Source organism: Apis mellifera, linkage group LG13 (assembly GCF_003254395.2).
Source record: "Apis mellifera strain DH4 linkage group LG13, Amel_HAv3.1, whole genome shotgun sequence".
NCBI classification, from domain to species: domain Eukaryota; kingdom Metazoa; phylum Arthropoda; class Insecta; order Hymenoptera; family Apidae; genus Apis; species Apis mellifera.
In genome coordinates, this window is record NC_037650.1 from 6601577 (window position 1) to 6621028 (window position 19452).

General features: G+C 33.4%; 4 protein-coding genes, 1 long non-coding RNA gene and 1 other non-coding gene across 7 annotated transcripts; 3 read left to right on the top strand and 3 right to left on the bottom strand.

The window, feature by feature from the left end:
• Positions 1 to 150: 150 nt before the first annotated feature.
• On the top strand, positions 151 to 2027 carry LOC410459 (cyclin-H). Its single transcript, XM_393939.6, has 6 exons — positions 151 to 397; positions 761 to 985; positions 1056 to 1229; positions 1299 to 1524; positions 1598 to 1709; positions 1803 to 2027. The coding sequence occupies exons 1-6, from the start codon at positions 281 to 283 to the stop codon at positions 1942 to 1944; spliced, it is 996 nt and encodes a 331-aa protein (XP_393939.3). The 5' UTR covers positions 151 to 280; the 3' UTR covers positions 1945 to 2027.
• Positions 2028 to 2336: 309 nt separating this feature from the next.
• LOC102654608 (homeobox protein ceh-19) lies at positions 2337 to 9194 on the bottom strand. The gene is made up of 5 exons (XM_006560321.3): positions 9020 to 9194; positions 8816 to 8938; positions 4578 to 4804; positions 2755 to 2891; positions 2337 to 2698 (listed from the first exon to the last, which is right to left on the bottom strand). The coding sequence occupies exons 1-5, from the start codon at positions 9192 to 9194 to the stop codon at positions 2488 to 2490; spliced, it is 873 nt and encodes a 290-aa protein (XP_006560384.1). The 3' UTR covers positions 2337 to 2487.
• Positions 2898 to 3613, top strand: LOC107965425. The gene is made up of 2 exons (XR_001705367.2): positions 2898 to 3223; positions 3319 to 3613. It is a non-coding gene; the product is annotated as an uncharacterized LOC107965425 (long non-coding RNA).
• Positions 3117 to 3189, bottom strand: TRNAM-CAU. Its single transcript has one exon. It is a non-coding gene; the product is annotated as a tRNA-Met (tRNA).
• Positions 9195 to 11058: 1864 nt separating the features above from the next.
• On the bottom strand, positions 11059 to 14081 carry LOC408433 (UBX domain-containing protein 4). Its single transcript, XM_391980.7, has 7 exons — positions 13828 to 14081; positions 13500 to 13634; positions 12955 to 13355; positions 12593 to 12868; positions 12201 to 12503; positions 11885 to 12117; positions 11059 to 11804 (listed from the first exon to the last, which is right to left on the bottom strand). The coding sequence occupies exons 1-7, from the start codon at positions 13907 to 13909 to the stop codon at positions 11669 to 11671; spliced, it is 1566 nt and encodes a 521-aa protein (XP_391980.1). The 5' UTR covers positions 13910 to 14081; the 3' UTR covers positions 11059 to 11668.
• A 490-nt stretch (positions 14082 to 14571) lies between these two features.
• LOC726759 (partitioning defective 3 homolog) lies at positions 14572 to 19400 on the top strand. 2 transcript variants are annotated; one of them, XM_016915810.2, is made up of 3 exons: positions 14611 to 17888; positions 18545 to 19051; positions 19119 to 19400. In XM_016915810.2, exons 1-3 carry the CDS (start codon positions 15050 to 15052, stop codon positions 19328 to 19330), a joined length of 3558 nt encoding a protein of 1185 aa, XP_016771299.2. In that variant the 5' UTR covers positions 14611 to 15049; the 3' UTR covers positions 19331 to 19400. The 2 variants fall into 2 exon arrangements, 1 of the variants encoding a protein (XP_016771299.2); XR_001705361.2 differs by lacking the exon at positions 19119 to 19400 and having other exon boundaries at positions 14572 to 18441; positions 18545 to 18775.
• The last annotated feature ends 52 nt before the right edge of the window (positions 19401 to 19452 follow it).

A 19452-nucleotide genomic window follows, 5' to 3' on the forward strand; every position in this document is an offset into this window, starting at 1 on the left:
TTAAAATAAACCAGATAACTTCCTTTGCGAACAAAACTTTTCCTGCGAGAATATTATATAGCTTATTTACTGCACAGTACGTGACCATATCGACATGAAAATGGCGCGAAACATACCTACTGCTGCCCTCTTTAGTACATTGGTCAAAATGTTAGAGAAGTATGCCATCTTGAATATTTAATATATTGTTTTACCGCGTTTCATTGTGTGCATACAATTTCGAATTTCATCCTTAAATCATAAACTATCGGTTTTCAAACTTTTTAGAAGCGGAACAAAAATGTTTCCACAAAGTTCACAGAGTAGGTACTGGATATTTAGTGATGAAAATGATTTGACAGCGTTGAGAGAGAAAACCAACGCAGAATTTATTCAAAAACATGGTGCAAACATGACGGTAAGTTGTGGTTTTTAGCGGTAAGTTGAGAATATAATTTTATATTTTGTTTTTCAATAAAATACAAACAATTTTGAATTTAAAATATTATCTTCGAATTAGTTTCTATAATTTATAGGTTATGTAAATATTCATTTTACTCTTAATTATTCGTCTTTATTGATAAGCTATAATTTTAAGTACGTACTATTTCATTATTTTTATATTATTATGTTTTTATTTTTTAATTCGTTTATCACTTATCTTATAATATCATGTATCTTGCAGTATTATAATACTGTAAGATACGTGAATTTTATATATCTGTTAAATGAGTGAATCATATTTTCTCTAATTGTAATACATAATATATATTTTGAAAAGTCAGGGGAAAGGGAAGAACATTTTCTTTCCCATACGGAAGAACGTATATTACTTCGTTTTTATGAATTACAATTAAGAGATTTCTGTCGTCGTTTTACTCCTTCAATGCCACGTGCTACTATAGCAACTGCATTACATTATTTCAAAAGATTCTATCTCAGAAACAGCGTTATGGATTATCATCCCAAAGAGATTTTAGTCACATGTGTCTATTTGGCCTGTAAAGTAATTATTTTTTTATTTTTGAATAATTATTTTTTGAATTTCTACAGTTTGCTATAGTAATTCATTTTAGGTAGAAGAATTTAATGTCTCCATATATCAATTTGTTGCAAATATTAAAGGAGATAGAGAAAAAGCATCTGATATTATACTTAATAATGAATTACTTCTTATGCAACAGTTAAATTATAATTTGACAGTACATAATCCATTCAGGCCAGTAGAAGGTTTAATGATAGATATCAAGGTATATTTTAAATACCTTTATATCGATGTTATTTTGATATTCAGTCAAATTTAATTAATATTTTTTTAGACAAGGTATACCTCTTTGGAAAATCCAGAAAGGTTAAGGCCATATATCGATGAATTTTTAGAAAGAGTATTTTTGACTGATAGCGTTTTATTATATACTCCAAGCCAAGTTGCATTGGCTGCAACATTACATGCTGCATCCAGAGCATCTGCTAATTTAGATAATTATGTGACTGATATTTTGTTCTCTAAAGAACATTTGGGATGTATAATAGAAGCAGTAAGAAGTAAATATATTTTTTTATTTATGTTATTTAGTTGGTATTTCAATAATGTATTTTAACTAGAAAGTTATTATAGAAATAAGATCAATGGCTAAATGTGTAGATCCTCCTTCAAGAGAAATGGTAAGAGCTTTAGAAAAAAAATTAGAAAAATGTAGAAATCAGGAAAATAATCCTGATAGTGAAATGTAAGTAATATTTTTATTATTATTATTTATAAATCTAATCTATCTGAAGTAAGTCTTAATATGATAAGATTTTTCTATATTATACTGTTGCAGCTATAAACAAAGAATGCAAGAAATGTTGGACGAAGAAGATTTACAGGACAATGAGAAATATGCTAAAATTATACAGGATCAAGCAGCTCACGATGAGAAAATTTTGGGCGTCAGTAAAGTTTTGTCTCCTTCAGCTCTGTAATAAAGTCATTGTTGAAATATTGTATTTATATCATTTTTTATATTTTTATTTATTGTACAGGTAATAAATAATTTAATAACTTACATATTTAATAAGATTCAAGGAATTACGCTATTTATTATTATCTTAAGAATATATAATATATCATTTACAGATAAAAATATATTTGTTAGTTTTTCATTAAAAACAAGAGATTGTTATAAAAATTATTTACTATATATATTATTTATCTATAATATAATAAATATTATAGATAAATAAATATATTATTTATCTATAATAAATGCGAAAGTAATGTTGATATATTTTGTTTTTTTTTACATGCACATCATATAAATATTTTTATTTTTTATAATTTAAGATTCTACCAAATTTTTGAAACATTTGGCGTTATTATAACATTGCTTATTTATTAAAGTAATAAAAAAATTAATGAATATCTTAATTGTTTTTTATAATGTTTTAAAATTTTCAAAAATACGTATCACATATGTAATTAAACATGAAATCCTTTAATACGACTGAATTACATTTTTTTTATACCTAAGAATTTTGATGCCTAAAGTCTAATCTTTGGCTTAAATGATACGTCGGACTACTTGCGGAGATATTTTGAAAAATCGAAGTTGGACCCATCGTTATGTTACTTGGTAATGGTTGTACAATGGGTAAAGCTGATGGCAAAGGAACAGTTGCTAAATGCTGTGGAAAAATCGGTGCTCCTGGTTGTAATTGCGTTGGATAATTAAAAAACCTGTAGAAAATTGTCATTTTTAAACGAAATTAAATTTTTTGAAAATAAATATTTACCAAAGACGATCCTCGACAAAAATTGGCCTTGGTGCAGGAATTCCTAAACTGGAATAATATTGTTGGGCCAAGAGCTCCACATCATTTGTGTATTTTCTTTTCCATTTCGTACGTCTATTTTGAAACCAAATTTTAATCTGCGAACACAAAGATTGGGTTATATTAACAAATATAAAATGTTTTAGCGAATAATATCCATTTGCAATGCTAAATTTAATAAGTAAAGTGAAGGAGGTACATGAAAAAATTGTATAGATAACGATAAAGAATAAGAGAATCAAGAGGATAAGATAAGCTACAATGTATAGTATATCAAGATTATAGCTAAATAATACTTTCTTCCGATTGAAATCAAAAATATTTGCCCCGGGTGAGGATCGAACTCACGACCTTAAGATTATGAGACTTACGCGCTGCCTACTGCGCTACCGAGGCGCTTGCAAAGCTCTACTCCAATACATATGAAATTGTAAGCTTTGCAAGCACTGTTTTTTTAATATATTCATATATTTATAAAATACGAAACTTTTCCATCAAATAATTGCATGAATCATTCTTCTGTAGAATATCACGAACCAAAAGGAACGGAAGATTAAATGTTTCACACGAAGCCTGAGAAAAAGATAAAACACGTGAAGCAATGCAGGGAAAAAATGATGTCAGCATCTTGGATACAATTTCTACAGAATTTTCTGAAGGGGAACTCCTAAACCGGATTCAGAACGTTCAAAGCAGTAATATATCCTAATTAAAAAATCGACGCCTCTTCGGTCCGTCGCCTCGAAGCATCCGTTGTCCCGAGATGCTTCGCTCTTATGGCATGCTGGAAACGCAAGCACGAATCGGAGGAACAGCAGAGTAAGAAGAAGGGGACACCCGGAGCTGGCTCGTTAACTACGAGAAATATTGTGACAGTTATGTCTGCACCACGACACGTCTCCTTCTTCTCTGATCCGTCGTCTGATCATCCTTCCCTTTTGCTATGATAATTATCTGCTCCGTTCACGGGTATCCCGCGATATTTCTACCACTTTGATGGCAATTATTACAGCTTGCAACATTACTGGTCGGCTACATTACTTGGCCAAACGGAAAATATCTAGAGGCATTATCATAAATTAATTAGTTTAAAGCGATGCAATATCAAGCCAGGTTGCTGTTACTGTAAAGTAAATAGGAGAATTATGTAACTGTCGCTATCCATTCTACAACTTTGTGCAAGAATTATCTAAATCTTAGTTGAGTACTTCAGCTTGCAAGGATAATATTAGAAACCAAAGTAGTTGGAAAAGTGATCAAAATGAAATTGAAACGTGGCGACAAAGATCTATAAAATGGAATTTCTAAAGTAAAATGTAATTTATCCTGTGCAACGATCAATTTGAAGATTTCCGCGAAAAGAAGAAGCGAACATTCTCGTCTCCTCCTTGCGAGAAGAAAGGGCGTATAAGTGCTAATTGGTCCTAAAGGGCGATCTTCCCTCATGGCGCCACGATCTGGCGCCTACACATATGGTAGCCTTTGAAGCCATAATTCAGCGCTCGGTTGATTTCGAGGGAACACAGGGTACAAGGAACTTAAACTATTTCAGGTGCCCTAACCTACGGAAGTCACAGACGTTATCGCAATTTATTGTGCGCAGTGCATCTTGTTCGGAACAACTTCCGCGAAATGTGTTTCCATTTAAACACAAGGGAATCTTACTTAGTTCCAGTTCTTCTCATTATTATTACGAGATATAATGATACAATTTCTCTCGTCTACGAAAAAAGATATCTACAAACTTTTGTTCTTTCACTACACAATAGTGATGTAATATGTACCTGAGTTTCAGTCAGCTTCAAACTTTTACTGAGCTGTAACCTCTTCGTCACGCTCAGGTATTTGTTCCTCTCGAATTCCGCTTCCAATGATTTAATTTGCGCCGCGGTGAACGCAGTGCGAGGCCTCTTCTTTCTTTCGTCATCGCTAATGATGCTGTCACTTTTTTCTTGAACCTCTCTATCCACGCTTGTCGTTGAATTGGCACCGCTGCTGCTAGTGCACGCCTCTAGTAACATCGAACGAAAAAGATTACACATTTTCCATATATATATATATATATATATAACGTGATATACATCGGCGAGAAAATGATAATTAAACAACATTTCCTTATCGCGTAATTATCGAATAATTGCGCGACGCTAGTCATGTTACCTCATCATGATTAAGTGGAATGAAAACACGCAGTGATTAAATGAGATCTAATAACATATATCTTATGTGAGAGATTAAACACTAGACTGCCGCAAATTATAAACTATAACATTATATTCAATGTTTGATCAGAAGTAAATGCAACTAGAATTTAAACAACTGAGGATAACGACAATGATCTATTCATTAATGATGAAACACCGGTGTTTTATCATCGGTGTTTGCAACGTAACGTAACGTAACGTAGTTTGTTCCCATTTTAATTGCTTTTAAATTAAAGAGATCTTTAAGGAGATATACAGTGCAAGAATGCCGGTCCTTTTTTTTTTTTTTTTTTTTTTCTCTCGACTTAAACAGATCCAATTACCCCTTTAAGATTTCTTTCCTCATCAATCTCGTTACTTTTTTTCCTCCATCGAAGTTGTTTATATTTATATTTATCCCGAGCTTACAAGCCGCCAGTACAAGACGTCGCGCCTCGCCCATGAGGAATGTCTTTGGGGTCTCTTTTAGTCGACTGGTAACAGGGCCGCGTTCTAACCAGCGGGGATCATCTTCTAATTATCTGCCCATTCGTCATCCGACGAAAAACCATGGCAGCACACAACGCTTCATCGTTGAATATATGTACGTCTGCTACTTTGAAGGAAAAAGTGTATGCTACACGATACCAGCGATACCATACGTCTCACCCACAAACTCTCCATCCTATTTTATCATTATTTGGAATAACGAAGAAGCTTATAGCGCAAAGTGTTATAAACTATAAGACAATTTTAATGTTAAGATTAATATTAAAACACATTGTGTAATTAAATCAAGTTCTCTGTTGTAACAAGTATCTCGTCGTGTTTGAACAAGAATTTCGGATAGATAAGAAAAACTCTATCTATCACGACGTCAAACGTGAAGAGAATCGGTTATTTTCGCGTCGATAAATCGATGACAAAACCTTCCTCGTTTGCGAGAAGAATGGATCGGTTGGGCCGATCCTTGCGGCCCGAGCTGCAATAAATATCTCGAAAAAAGTATTTGCGGCCCGGTTACAGGGGCCGCGGACTGTCGTTTACCGGCTACTAATTGTCAGATGGCGACGTAATTGTCGCGTTTCTCGCGCGTTTTTCGAGACTTCTCTTCAGCCCCGTACTACAGAATCGTCGGCTAAAACTGTACCGCCTCTAATTCACTCGGCGTGGAACCACGTCGAGCGACGTGCACGCTTCTGCACGTGTAAATTCAGGAAAGGATTCCAACTCTTGGGATGCTGGGAAACAGCATATGCGCAGATAATAATATCAAACTGCATACAAGTTGCATTTGTGTTTACATTTTACGTTTCGAACAATTTCAATTAGAATAAATGAAATCCGTGACAACGATTGTAAATATGAAACTGGAAAAGTGGATTGAAAACCGGTCAGACTTTTTTTTTCCTGCAAAAAAAAAAATCGTAGAGATCTTTTTTCTAAACGATGTTTGTCCAACAAATATTTTTTTAAGATAATGTTATTTACAGGGGGGGAGAAAAAAATCCGAGCGGAAGAGGAAAATATTTTCGGAGAGTGCCGCTTTCTCACGCGGCTCATTTGTCGTCGACTTTCTGACTCGGTTGCATTGACGAACGAGCTCCGCGAAGAGGAGGAGGAGGAAGAAGAAGAAGAAGAAGAAGAAAAGGGAAGAAAGGGTTGGCGTGGAAGGAAACGGTGCAAAAAGGAAACTTGAAACGCGAAGAAGCGTGCGGAGGAAACCGGCGGAGGAGCACCGCGAGCGTCGCCGAAATAGAACACCACGCCCTCTAGTTTACCTAATTGCCGCGAGCCACGGTGAACTTGTCTCCTAATTATTCGGTGATGAATGGCGAGAGCACGAGTAGAAATGCGCGATAAACCATGGCTAATTTTCATTCGTTCGGCGTTGCACGATTTCACATTTGTGGCCAACCAGGAGCAAGATAATTAATACGTGCGCATAAGTTGTACCGATTGTTGGACTCTTCAGACAATAGATTACAGATTACTAGATCTTTTGTTATATCTAGAATAGAGATATTAGAACGGAGAGATTAATGGGTAAAATCAGAGATCAAGATGTAGAGATTTCAACAAACGATATAGCGATATTTTATATTACCAATTAGACCGATTCTAAGACCGATGATCAACGAAGATAACGATGCTATGCGTTATAATAGATGCGTCATGTATTATTAAGTTATGAAAATCATTAATATTGAAATTGAACCGAGAAAATTTATTAAGGATTAGGAAAGACCATCTATCTGATAAAGGAAGAACATTTTTTTTTTTAACCGATTTTGTTTGTTCATAAAGCAGTTTTCGTAGAGATTTACGCGTTGCGTTGACGGCTTTGTAGTTGGACGCGACGTCCCACATATCTCAGTCGAAACGCATGGCGCAAACGAGAATTGTCCTTTCCTTAGATCCCGAATTTATCGCGGTGACCATTACGTTGTGTAAATCACGCGAGACAAGGGTCCTTGGTGAAAATTAGTCGTCGAGAATCTAAGACTCCCTTTGTAAAATGGAATTGAGTTGAGCCAACTATCAATAACTCTTTGTACATCATACTTGGCATTATGATGACAAAATGAACGGTTTTAGTAGGAATTTCTATAAGCGTTGATCCATGATTTTATGTCTAATTATAAATATCCAATTTATCCCAATAATTTATTAATAAGCTTAATTGATGATTAACTCGAGAAGTGAATATAAATCAAGATTTTTTTTTTATTGAATAAATAAATTTTCTGAAAATGGAAATCGAATCACAATTAATTGATTCTAATATTTTTTTTTTAATTTTATAGGGACACGGAGGCATATTTTGCTGCATTTCCATGGCAGAATTAGCAGGAGACAGATAAATAGTGGACGAGAAGCAGGAACATTGAGTGGGCGTGGACCCTGCAGGAAGTAATGGATCAAACTCACGGGTAACGGTCCTCCGCGCAAACTTACGAATTTGTTACCACGTGAAGGAGGCATGTGGATTCTGTAACAATTACTCCCTTTCAAGCTGGTAACAATATCCGAATTAAGTGGAAACAATTACCCATTATTACACAATGTGTAATAACCGCGAAGTTGAAACATACAAAGTATGCAATCTTGGTCTTTCGTGTTGGCATTGGAATATTTGCGCCGTCGTACGTTGTCACACCATCTTACGACATGTTTTATTGATTATTTACTCGGAATTTAACGGAGAAGTTTCTAGATAATGAGAAGCAATTAAATTTAAAACGGATAGTTAACAGACTGAATGATTAGGATTTAAAAAAAAAAAAGAAAAAGAAAAATATCAAACGATTTATATTTTAGTGCTGATTTCATATTTATCTATCTGCCGTACGATCGAGATATCTTCATCAAATCGCACAGTTTTGAGAAAATATAAACACACGCGATGTCTTAAATAGCAATCTTTCAACTGAAATAACTCGATTGTTTGCGAATTAAAATATTCGCGCATTTGTCTCCGTGTTTTCGCTCGATATACCTTTATTAAGTAATTTGACAAAGTAAACGCAAGTGTGCGGCACCTGTATAATTTGTTCAGTTACACCGTATAATCTCACAGAAAACAGAGTCTGTCATTATTAGATTGAATATCGTAAACGTCATTTTATCTTTAATTTCTCGATGTTTACCGATTCGTTTAGAAATAGATACGTTTTACTTGGTTATCAATAATAATCGATCTTCCTCTTTTTTTAATTAAGATCGTCGAATATTTTTCCAAATATCCTTCAATCTATTTCAGAATAATAATTTTTTATTAATTTTCTTTAAATTAATTGCAATAAAAAAAAATGTTATATGAATTCGATTCAACTTACCATAACACATTTCTGGTTCGGGGGATGTGGAGCAAACCATATCGGCATCCTCGAACTCCATTTCCTCTATCATCGACACGGACGAATCTGGCGCTACCAATTTCCGTCCCTCCGAATCGTTTGCTGTTTAAACGAATTTTATTTTCTAATTTTCCATAGTCCAATTCAGACTATATAAATGAGAAAGAAATCGTATACACTTACATTCATGACCGTGCAAATACGTTTCGGTTTGAATGGACAAGCAAATTTCCTTTTTAACAGGGTTCTTGCTAGGCGCTAAAAGACTCTCGATACTGAAGGAGCATACTTTCGGATTCTCGACCAATTTGATCAAATCTTTCCCGATTTCCGTCGTTTTCACGCGTTCCTCCGACATCCTGAATCCTCGCCGTTCTTGAATGTTTAATACTATTATCTATGTAGACTTATCACCAATCGGACAGAACGATCGATTAGATATCCTCCTTCGATACTTTCAAGATATATATATATCTAATGTTTCTCTTAAATCTTTTCAAATTCACTGCACGTATCTCCACTGCTTATCACTGTCGCATTCACAAGCACTACCTGTTTGAGCGTTGCCTCTCAAGTTCAATTTACATGTATAATTAATGAAAGATTTTTAGTTTTATTGAATGAAAGATGGGACAATATTGAATCGATGAGGTTGCAACTATGATATCGATTTAAAACCATTCATAGATCACTGTGTGATCACGGTGTGATCTCCGTTCGCGGGATTAGAGTTGAAACCAGCGACTGATTGTCGGGGTTGCTCGCGATGTCCAACAATATTTTTTTTGGCAACCAAGTCAAATTCTTCGTTCTTCGAGGCGGTGTCGAAAAGCCACGTGCTCATGACGTCATTGTATTTCCAACCAATCTTGAATAAGTTTGGGCGGTTCTTGGCAAGCACGTGCGTTTCTGGAAGGAGCCCCTAATGATCTCGTACAACGAGACGGTAGCAGTCACTAAACGGTGGTAATGAGGTATCCATAAATTTCTGTCACCGCTGTGAAATGCTATTTAATAATTGTCTTGACGGAAGCCGAATGCAATTTGATATGAATTTTCAATCTGTTGCATTTATATCGAATATACGCTCGTAAGAATTCCTTATCGGATGAAACTTAAACTTGAAAAAAAAATCAACACGATTAATTTCTTTTTAATAATTGATCGATATAGCGGTGGAAAAAATATCGAAGCAATAAAAAATGCATGTGCGATATAATATGCGAAATATTAAGCACGATCGGTTTATCGTTAATAAAATATAGCAGAATAATAATCCCGATTTCGTCAAAGGTCGATGAATTTATATAATATATAAAATTCTACGATAAGTTTATCGTTTATACTCGGAGAACGATGTATAATCATTCGCACGTTTAATAAGATTATTAAACGTACAATTGCATGTATTAAAGAGACGATGATAGAGATGATAAAATGATACAAGAATTGTTGACAGATGTGAAACTTGGCTGCGATTATACGAACTAGCAATATACATTGCAGAAATTTGTTTCAAACTTATACCAGCCAACTTGTGATTCTTCTGAATAAATCGGAACAGGAAATATTTGCTTTCAGCTAAGTTTCGATTTCAAATATATCGTATTCTTCTTTTGCATTAATTTTTCTAACAAGGGAATCAAAAAGGGAAGAGTAAGATAAAATTTCATATTTTATTACTTTTAAAATTAATGAATAATGTTCATGATCACGAACATGGCAGAATAGTAAGTTGTTGAAAGGACGAGTAGGTGTGTCCGTAAGATCATGTTACCCGAACGACACTCCTCTCACAGGTTCTGCAATATGTTACGTTGCCAGAAAGCTGACACTTTTAAACGAACAAGTCAGCCAAAATGTTTGTTAATTTTACGCTTAATTGGTGCCACAATCGACAGCGTCTAAGGTAGGAAAGATGTAAATTATCGGTTCGCTCGAACGTGTCAACCGCAGAACAAGACGGTAGATATATTTTTCTGGCATTTATTTTCCCTCGCCTTGAACATATTTTTGGAATCGTGTTTCGCTAGACAAAAAAATCACGCGTCACGATTCCATGTTCTCACCGTTGTATCAAATTGTCGTGTATCATCTTACTTAATTATTTAACGCCATTAACAACATACGTTTCCGGGAATCGCGGGACAATAATCTAAAGATGGGTTTAGAATGGGTTAGAGAATAAAAACTCATAATTTGTGTAGATGTTTTTATATATATATATATATATATATATATATTTTTTTTTTTTATTCATATCTTAACAGAATAAAAGCCTTCTAATTGATACATTTTGCATTTTATCATAAAATAAAACGTAACATCGTTTGCTATTCTTAGTACAATTCTTGTTACCCAAAAATATATCATAACGTTGATTAATGTGATATGACAAAATAATTTTTATTTCATAAGAAATCTCAAAACATATATATATACTAACAAAATCTTTGATGCTCTATACGAATATAGGGATGTGTATTCGAGTTTATCTGTTATATTGTAATTTTTGGTCCTTATATTCTTTGCAACTTATTAAAGTAAGTTATAAGATTTGACATTTAATAGGGTGATGTTAGATTATAAAATATTCAGTGAACGTACAACACAAATAAACTTTTTCTTTAAATAAAATGGTTCGTTGACTCGAGCATATCGTATCATCATAATTATGGTAGTAATAACATGACACTCGATTGTAATGCAATAGAGAACAGAAAGGTATAAAAGTTTAACAAAATAATTCGATTTTCAATCGAAGATTTCTGTTGCATATCTAAGATTAGTGAAATAGTAAAGCCTGTTAAAACTTTATTGATTTATAATAATCTACATTTGTTGCGTTGAATTACCATTCCATGTATTATTTTCATCGTTATCATCCCCACCTGATTGAAGTCTATGTATATTCCCTTCAGTTTTTATGGTTGTACTTCCTTGATTACCCAAATACCTTCTAACTAAACTAAATTTAACAATTATATTAAATGTTTGCAATTCATATTTCATATTTATGCAAATATTTTTATAAATTGTGAAACCTACCCTGATGTACTGGCAAAATTCTGAATGTTTGGTGAGATTGATCCCCCTGCATTATTACTATCCTTTTTTTCAATAGCATTGCCCGATTGCTTCGATGTATTTTTTCGTATACCTCCGCTAAAATAACCTATTATGTAATAGTACACAGCTGTGAAAATTGCAAAAGTGGACCATACGAGTCGTGGTACAATACCAACATCTTGCGTAGATGTCACAGTAGTTGTCACGTTCGACTGAAATTATAAATCAAGACAATAAGGAGTATTTTATATATATACGATAAAAATTTAAAATTTTTCATATAAATTGAAATTACGTTTTTCAAAGGCAGGATTAAGATAACCGCTGTAGGAACTAATTCCAATTCTAAAAGGGTTTTATCATCATCCTCAGGCATTAATTCCCGTCTAGGGAAAGAGGTGGACATCGCAAATTGACGGAATGGTAAATTAATATTCTGAACAACGTAAGTACGCAAATCGCGTAAAGTATTTGTTGGTTCAAATTGTGCGATGTAAGGATTGCCTGATGGCAACCGAAATTGTATTCTACTGACAGTTGCCGTTGATATTGATGGTTCAGATGGTTCTGACGACTCAGATTGTTGTTGAACATGTTGCTACGTTTCGTAAAATTATATTTTATCGATATATAAAATGATAAATTTAACGAAAAATTTTCTTTTTTCGTAAAAAAAATTATACACACCTGTTGCATTGCTAGTTCTTTTTGTTTTCTTTCTAATTTATCTTGAGCAATTTGTTGTAAAACTTTTTCTCTAGCTGCTGCATCAGCAGCTTTTTCCCTCATTCTTTCCTCATAAGCTTGTTTCATTTCTAAATCTTGTTGCTTTTGTCGCAATTTTTGTACATCGCGGCCGATTTTGCGACGTTCTATTTCCCTTTCTCTTTCTTTCCTTTCTTCTTCTTCCAAACGTTGTTTATTTTGCAACATTATTAACTGTTGTGCTCTTGCTCTTTTTTCCTAAAAATATATAATGTTTTAATATTTTTAATCAATATAAATGTTTAAATGAAAAATTCCAAAATAATTCTTCTAATAATTCATACTTCTGCTGTTAATTCTTTAGTAGATGTTTCCTTTGTTTCATTGACAGATTTTGATGGTTCTTTTAAACTTGTAGATGGTTCTTCCTTAATATCATCTTTAATTATATTATTACTCTCATTTTCTGGTGTAGATTGAGCTAATGGTACTTCTACATTTGATTCCATTACATTATCATCTTTTTTATCTTCTTCAATCTTTACATTAGAATTAATACTGGTTGCAGCAGCTTTTTGTTCTGCATCTATCAAATTGATAGATGCATTTTTATTCTTTCCTACTTTTGTTAAGACTAAATCAATTTTAGTAGCTAAATCATTTGCTGTCGTGCTACCAGCAATAATTTCCAAAGGTGTGCCATTTTCACCAATAAAGAATAAAGATGGCACAGGCACCAATTGATCTAATCAATCGCTTAGGAAAATATATAATTTTATTAAAATTTATGTATTATGTAGAATTCTAATAACGCATATGCACATATACATAATACATATATATATATATAAATCAAAGCTTTTTATATAACCATTATATCAAAGGATACAAATCTGGGCAAAAAATCTGTAAGTCTCAGATCCACTTTCTAATCGTATTGCTACAAAATGTTCTTGTTCCAAGCGGCAAGAAACTTCTGTAGCATTGATTGCTTCGGCAACTTGTGCAGATGTATCATCTTTTCCTATAAATATGGATTACAAGGTTATTTATTTTATAATAATAAAGCATGCAAACTATAATTATCAAGACAGAAAATATAAAAAAAGAAAAGTTTTTAAAATGTTTCTAATCATAAATAAAAGTTAATATTAATGAAAAATATATAATAATAGATTGAACAATAACTTAACCTAACATTACAAATATGTATATACCTTCGATAAAAACGACAAAAATTGCTTTCCTGGATTTTGAGGTTGCCACTGCTTCATTGATACTACCTTCAAACCACTTCATTTTTTTTGCAAAATTAACAATATCTGTATTTTATTGTGCTATCAATTAATAATGACGTAATGAAAAAATGGTTTAATCACTAGAAATTTTCTTCAAATCTTGACGTTTCAGAATGTAAGTAAGGTTTGGGTAGGTAACCATTGGATTGTGTTAATGAATTAATCCATTATGTTGGGAATGACTATCAGTTTATTTTCTCTTTAATTTAATACAATATATAGTAAGGTAAATGATATAAATATCTTTAATCAAAATATTGTAGAAATTTGTAAAAATAACCCTTATGAAATATAAGTCAATGTCACATAACAATGTCATATATTAGTTATTCGTCAATTGAAGATAAGACTTTCATTATTAAATCGATGAAATTTTCGTTAGTTGAAAGACAGCCTTTAAAATTGAAGGTTAAATACGAACCAGTGGATTCGAACCATTTCAATGTGTTCAGTGTATAAATAAGGATGCGAGTTAATGAGTGAAGAACATATAAAATTATTTATAAGCATTTATTATTTTTGTTTTAAGAAGAATATAATTAAATAATGGCTCATTTTATAAAGAAAGGTAAGTTTTAATATTCTAATCTTTTCTTAATATGATTACAAATACATTCCTTCAATTATTGAAAATGAAGCGGTACAAATAGGTTATTTTGTTGGCCACACTGTTTGTATCGCCATATTTCTTACATTCCATTGAATTGTCAGAAGGAATAGTGGAATAAAATGTGGTAATGGCGAGTGCGTCTGTTCCGCATATTTGATGTTGTGATAAAGTTGGGCGTACGCGTCCGCCTTATCAATCGTGACAAAGTTTTTTTATTTCGAATATGTCTACTTAATTTTGATATATACACTTAGTTTTTAAAGAAATTTAACCGACAATAAAAAAAATAAAGTGTCCAGTGTACAATGTCGGTGATTCATTATCGGAATATGGAAGTATACGACAGATAATAGAAGATAATCGTGTTATAGAAAAGAAATTTATAATTTTATATATTTCATAACACGTGCAATTGTTTGATTATATTCGTTTTGTAATACATAAAATAGTATTTCAAACGTGCTATTGTATTAGAAATAATCAATAAATGCTTGTAAACGTATAACAAGATAATATGAAATCGGAACGAACATGAAGGTAACTGTGTGTTTCGACAACGTCCGGGTGGTGGTTCCTTGTGGGGATGGAACCCTACTGGTTAAAGATTTGATGCATGAGGCTACTCTAAGGTATAAAAAGGCAACTGGAAAGAACGATAATACATTAACTATAAATAGTTTATCTTCCTTAACTGGAGGTGGTCTCTTGGATCCAGATGATAGGTTATGTGATGTAGCTGATGATAGAGAACAGATTGTTGCTCATTTCGTGAGTTCTGATGTTTCGCATGCTGGTGGTGATGGAGCAAGTTCAGTTGGAACAAATAGTCCTGATTTTTTTCATTCAGATAGTAAAGAACCGACTTATACAATTGATACACATTCCTCAATTCCTATCAATGCTATTAAAAGAGAAAGTACCAAAAGATTATCAATGCATGCATTATCAACCAGAGAGCCATGTTTAACTACATATTCTGCTCAGTCCCTTCCCAGAGAGTCTCGGCGTAGAGAACCATTGGGACAAGATGCCAAAGTGTCATTTGAATATATAAATGCCAATATAGAATCAGGAGATCAAGGAGAAATTCGAGAAATTGTGATAAAGAATGAAGCAGGACCACTGGGGCTTCATGTGGTGCCATGTTATGATTTGTTGGGTAATGATCAGGGACTAAGAGTTGAAGGCATTGAACCAAATGGCAGAATTGCTAGAGACGGTCAAATTGATTTGCACGATAAGATTATAAAAATAAATGGTCACAATCTATTGCATATACCATTTTCTAAAGTGCAAGAGATTTTTCGTACCTGTATGACTGAATCATGTTTACAAATTTCTATAGTGAAACATAAAAAGTCACATGAGAAGTCATTACATAAAAATCATAGTAATACTAGTGGAGGATCAGAAAAGGAAATCGACGATAATGTTAAAAGACTTCAATGTAGCAATTATAATTTGTTGCAGACTGCTAATACCCGTAAGATTGGACGTATGATAGAGATAGAATTAACAAAAGGGAGTAATGGTCTTGGATTTAGCGTCACAACACGTGATAATCCTGCAGGAGGCCATTGTCCGATATATATTAAAAATATATTACCAAAAGGTGCTGCAGTCGAAGATGGTAGATTAAGGCCAGGAGATAGATTATTGGAGGTAAATAATAAAGAAATGACTGGTAAAAGTCAAGCAGAAGTGGTTTCGCTTCTGAGAAGTATTCCACCTGGTGGAAAAGTAAGAATGGTGGTATCACGCCAGGAAGAAATTTCTTCAAGCATTCCAGATTCTCATTCTCACGTTACTTCCACAAGTCAAGCCTCAGAAACTACTGATAATTCAAAATATTGGAATGCATTGAATGCATCACCAATAAAAAAGAACGCTGAAGTGCAAGATAAAATTAATACCCATAACTACGATAAATGCACATTTAAACCGGTGAAATCTTCAGAAGATATTGTTTTATCACCACGTAAAAATCGTATGATATTGACTTTAGATATACCAGTACACGATTCAGAGAAAGCTGGATTAGGTGTTAGTGTTAAAGGAAAGACTACGAATACAGATGAAAACACTAATATGGATTTAGGAATTTTTATTAAAAGTGTCCTTCATGGAGGTGCAGCCTCTAGGGATGGAAGATTAAGGACCAATGATCAATTGCTCAATGTAAATGGGGTATCATTATTAGGATTATCAAACTCGGATGCAATGGAAACACTGAGAAGAGCGATGCTCAATACAAACAGCTCTTTAACTGGAGTGATCACTCTCACGATAGCCAGGAGGATATCTTCCTATGATGGAAATGAAAAAAATTTGTCGGAAAACTTATCTTCTCAGTGTAAACTGGAATCAGCCAACAGTATATACATATCTGATTCCACGAAAGCCAGCGAGGGGAGGGTAAAAGAGAAGAACAATTTGAATTCCCAATCAGATATCTTGGACAATGGTGGACTATTGTCTTGCGTTATGGCGTCACCGTGGAATCCAGTTATCGATAGATTAACCGAACAGTATAATAAGAATAGTTTAAGGAATGAAAGTTACTGTATCGCTACCAATAAAACATGGATAGAACCTGCGAGCGTGAAAAAAATTACAATAGGACAGCGTGATGACCGCGCGGAACCAGTATTGCTAGAAGATTCCAATGAACCGCAGTGCAATGAAGCTAAACGAAACACGGACGATAAAGATAGTCAGTATTCCGGGGATCCGACGTACGATAGTCAATTATCTTTGGAGGAATTTAGCTCCTCTTCCAATAAGTTTTCCCGCGATGCTTTAGGTAGGCAGAGTATGTCGGAGAAGCGACATGCCGCTTTAGATGCCAAGAATACGGATACTTATAAGAGAAATAAAAAATTACGGGAAGGCCGCGAAAATAAGAACCAGGAACAAGCGAGTCAGAAGCATTCGAATCAATCGGCTGATTCGGAAGATCATACCAGGCGGGGGGTTAAGTCGGAAAGTTACGACAAGAATAAAAATAAAGCTGCCACCGAGGGCAGTACGGCAAGTGAGGGTAATATGAAACGATACGAGAAATCGGTCGATCCTACTCAGTCAGAATACGTATATACTATACCTGGATGTAATAATAAGTACACTTCTCCAAGGAAACACTGGCTTGTCGATGATGTACATGGCGAGATAACGAGCAATAATTTTAAGGATGATCGCGAGGGTTTTCCAAATAGTCGGGGGGATGTGAAGCAAGCATCTCTCAACTCGGCTTTGGATGATCGATACAAACGTTCACGAAAGAAAGGGGGAATACGTTCGATGCTTCGATTAGGGAAGAATAGGAAATCGCTCAATTTCGGTGATAGTATAGAAGCTCGTCACGAATCCAGTAATTATTGCAGTGGAACGATCAATTATATCGCATAATATACAAAAAAAGAGGGGGGGGGAGGAATTTATAACGTAGATACGGAATTCAAAGTATACATAAACATACTTGTGCATAACACCTAGAAACACATATTATACACGAAATATATACATTTTTAACACCCATCGCACGTATGTACTCCGTCGCATCGTATGTACTTAAATATGTATGATTTGTCCCAAAGTGCCTTATATCATCGCAAATTAAAAAAAAAAAAAAAAAAAAAAAAAAAAAATTTATTCTGTATATATATATAATTTTTGTATTTGTCTTCAATTCGTACCGATCATATACATGTATCTATTTTTAAAATAAAACTATGCACGTAATATAAACAGTGTGTAAGTTGAATAACCGATAATTTTAAAATTGGAACTACTATCGATATCTATTAGGCAAATATTTGGTCATCGTTTTGATAATGTTAAAGATTCCTCATAAATTTTAATTTACATCCAAATGAAGTAACAATCGATACAAACAGTGTGTTATTAAACTTAGGATAATCACGGTAAATAGATATATTAATTAAATGGATATTAATTAAATAGATATATTAATTAAATGGAAAAAAAAATTTATCTTCATTTACAAATATATTTGTTTTGTTCTAGCATTTCAATTAACCCCGAATCAATTGTTGTACCAACAAAAGCGTTATAGGGGGAAGATAAATATTAGAAAACCAAAAATATATTTTAAAAAGCGAGTATTAAACGAACTTTTAACACCCTTCTTTATTAATCCTAACAAGGATAAAACTCTGGAACAATTATGCGAAAACACAAAAACGAAGGAATTCGAAAACCGTCTTGGACCTTATGATACGATAATAGCGAGAGAAGTTCGTAATTGGTTTGACAATTCAAAAATGATTGTTATATTGCATGTGAATAGTATTATGGAATTGGATGTATTCGATGTCAAAGTTGCATTATTCAAGGAAAATATGCACTACAAACGTTATGGGGCTCACATCGTATCTAATATGATTAAGGATTCCCCTTACGAAAATCTTGCCCCCTTAATTAGTAATTATACTGCATTTGTATTCAGTCCTGAAATAAAAATAGCCGCTGTAAATAAAATTTTCAAAAAAAACAAGAAAATGTATATATTAGGTAAGCAGTGGAGAAACGATGGCAAAATGATTTTTTTGTTTATTAACAAATTTGGTTTCTTTTTCAGGGGGAGTGTTAGAAGGACAAATACTCAAGTATGATGATTTCCTGAAGTTTAAAGATATTACTATCACAATTGCGCAATCAAATTTGGTTCAAGTATTACAAAATGCAGGAGGCGTTAATCTGACTCGACAACTTACACACCATCAGTCGACACTGTTGACACGACTGAAACAGATCGGTACAAATGAGACAACATCCGACGATAAAAAATGAATCGGTGCCTGTATAATTGCAAAGATACCTGTATCTATAATTTATTATACGTTTATGATGCACACGAAGCTTTAAGTAAAGTACAATTTATTCTCCTGTGCCCTTTGTGACGATGAAAAATA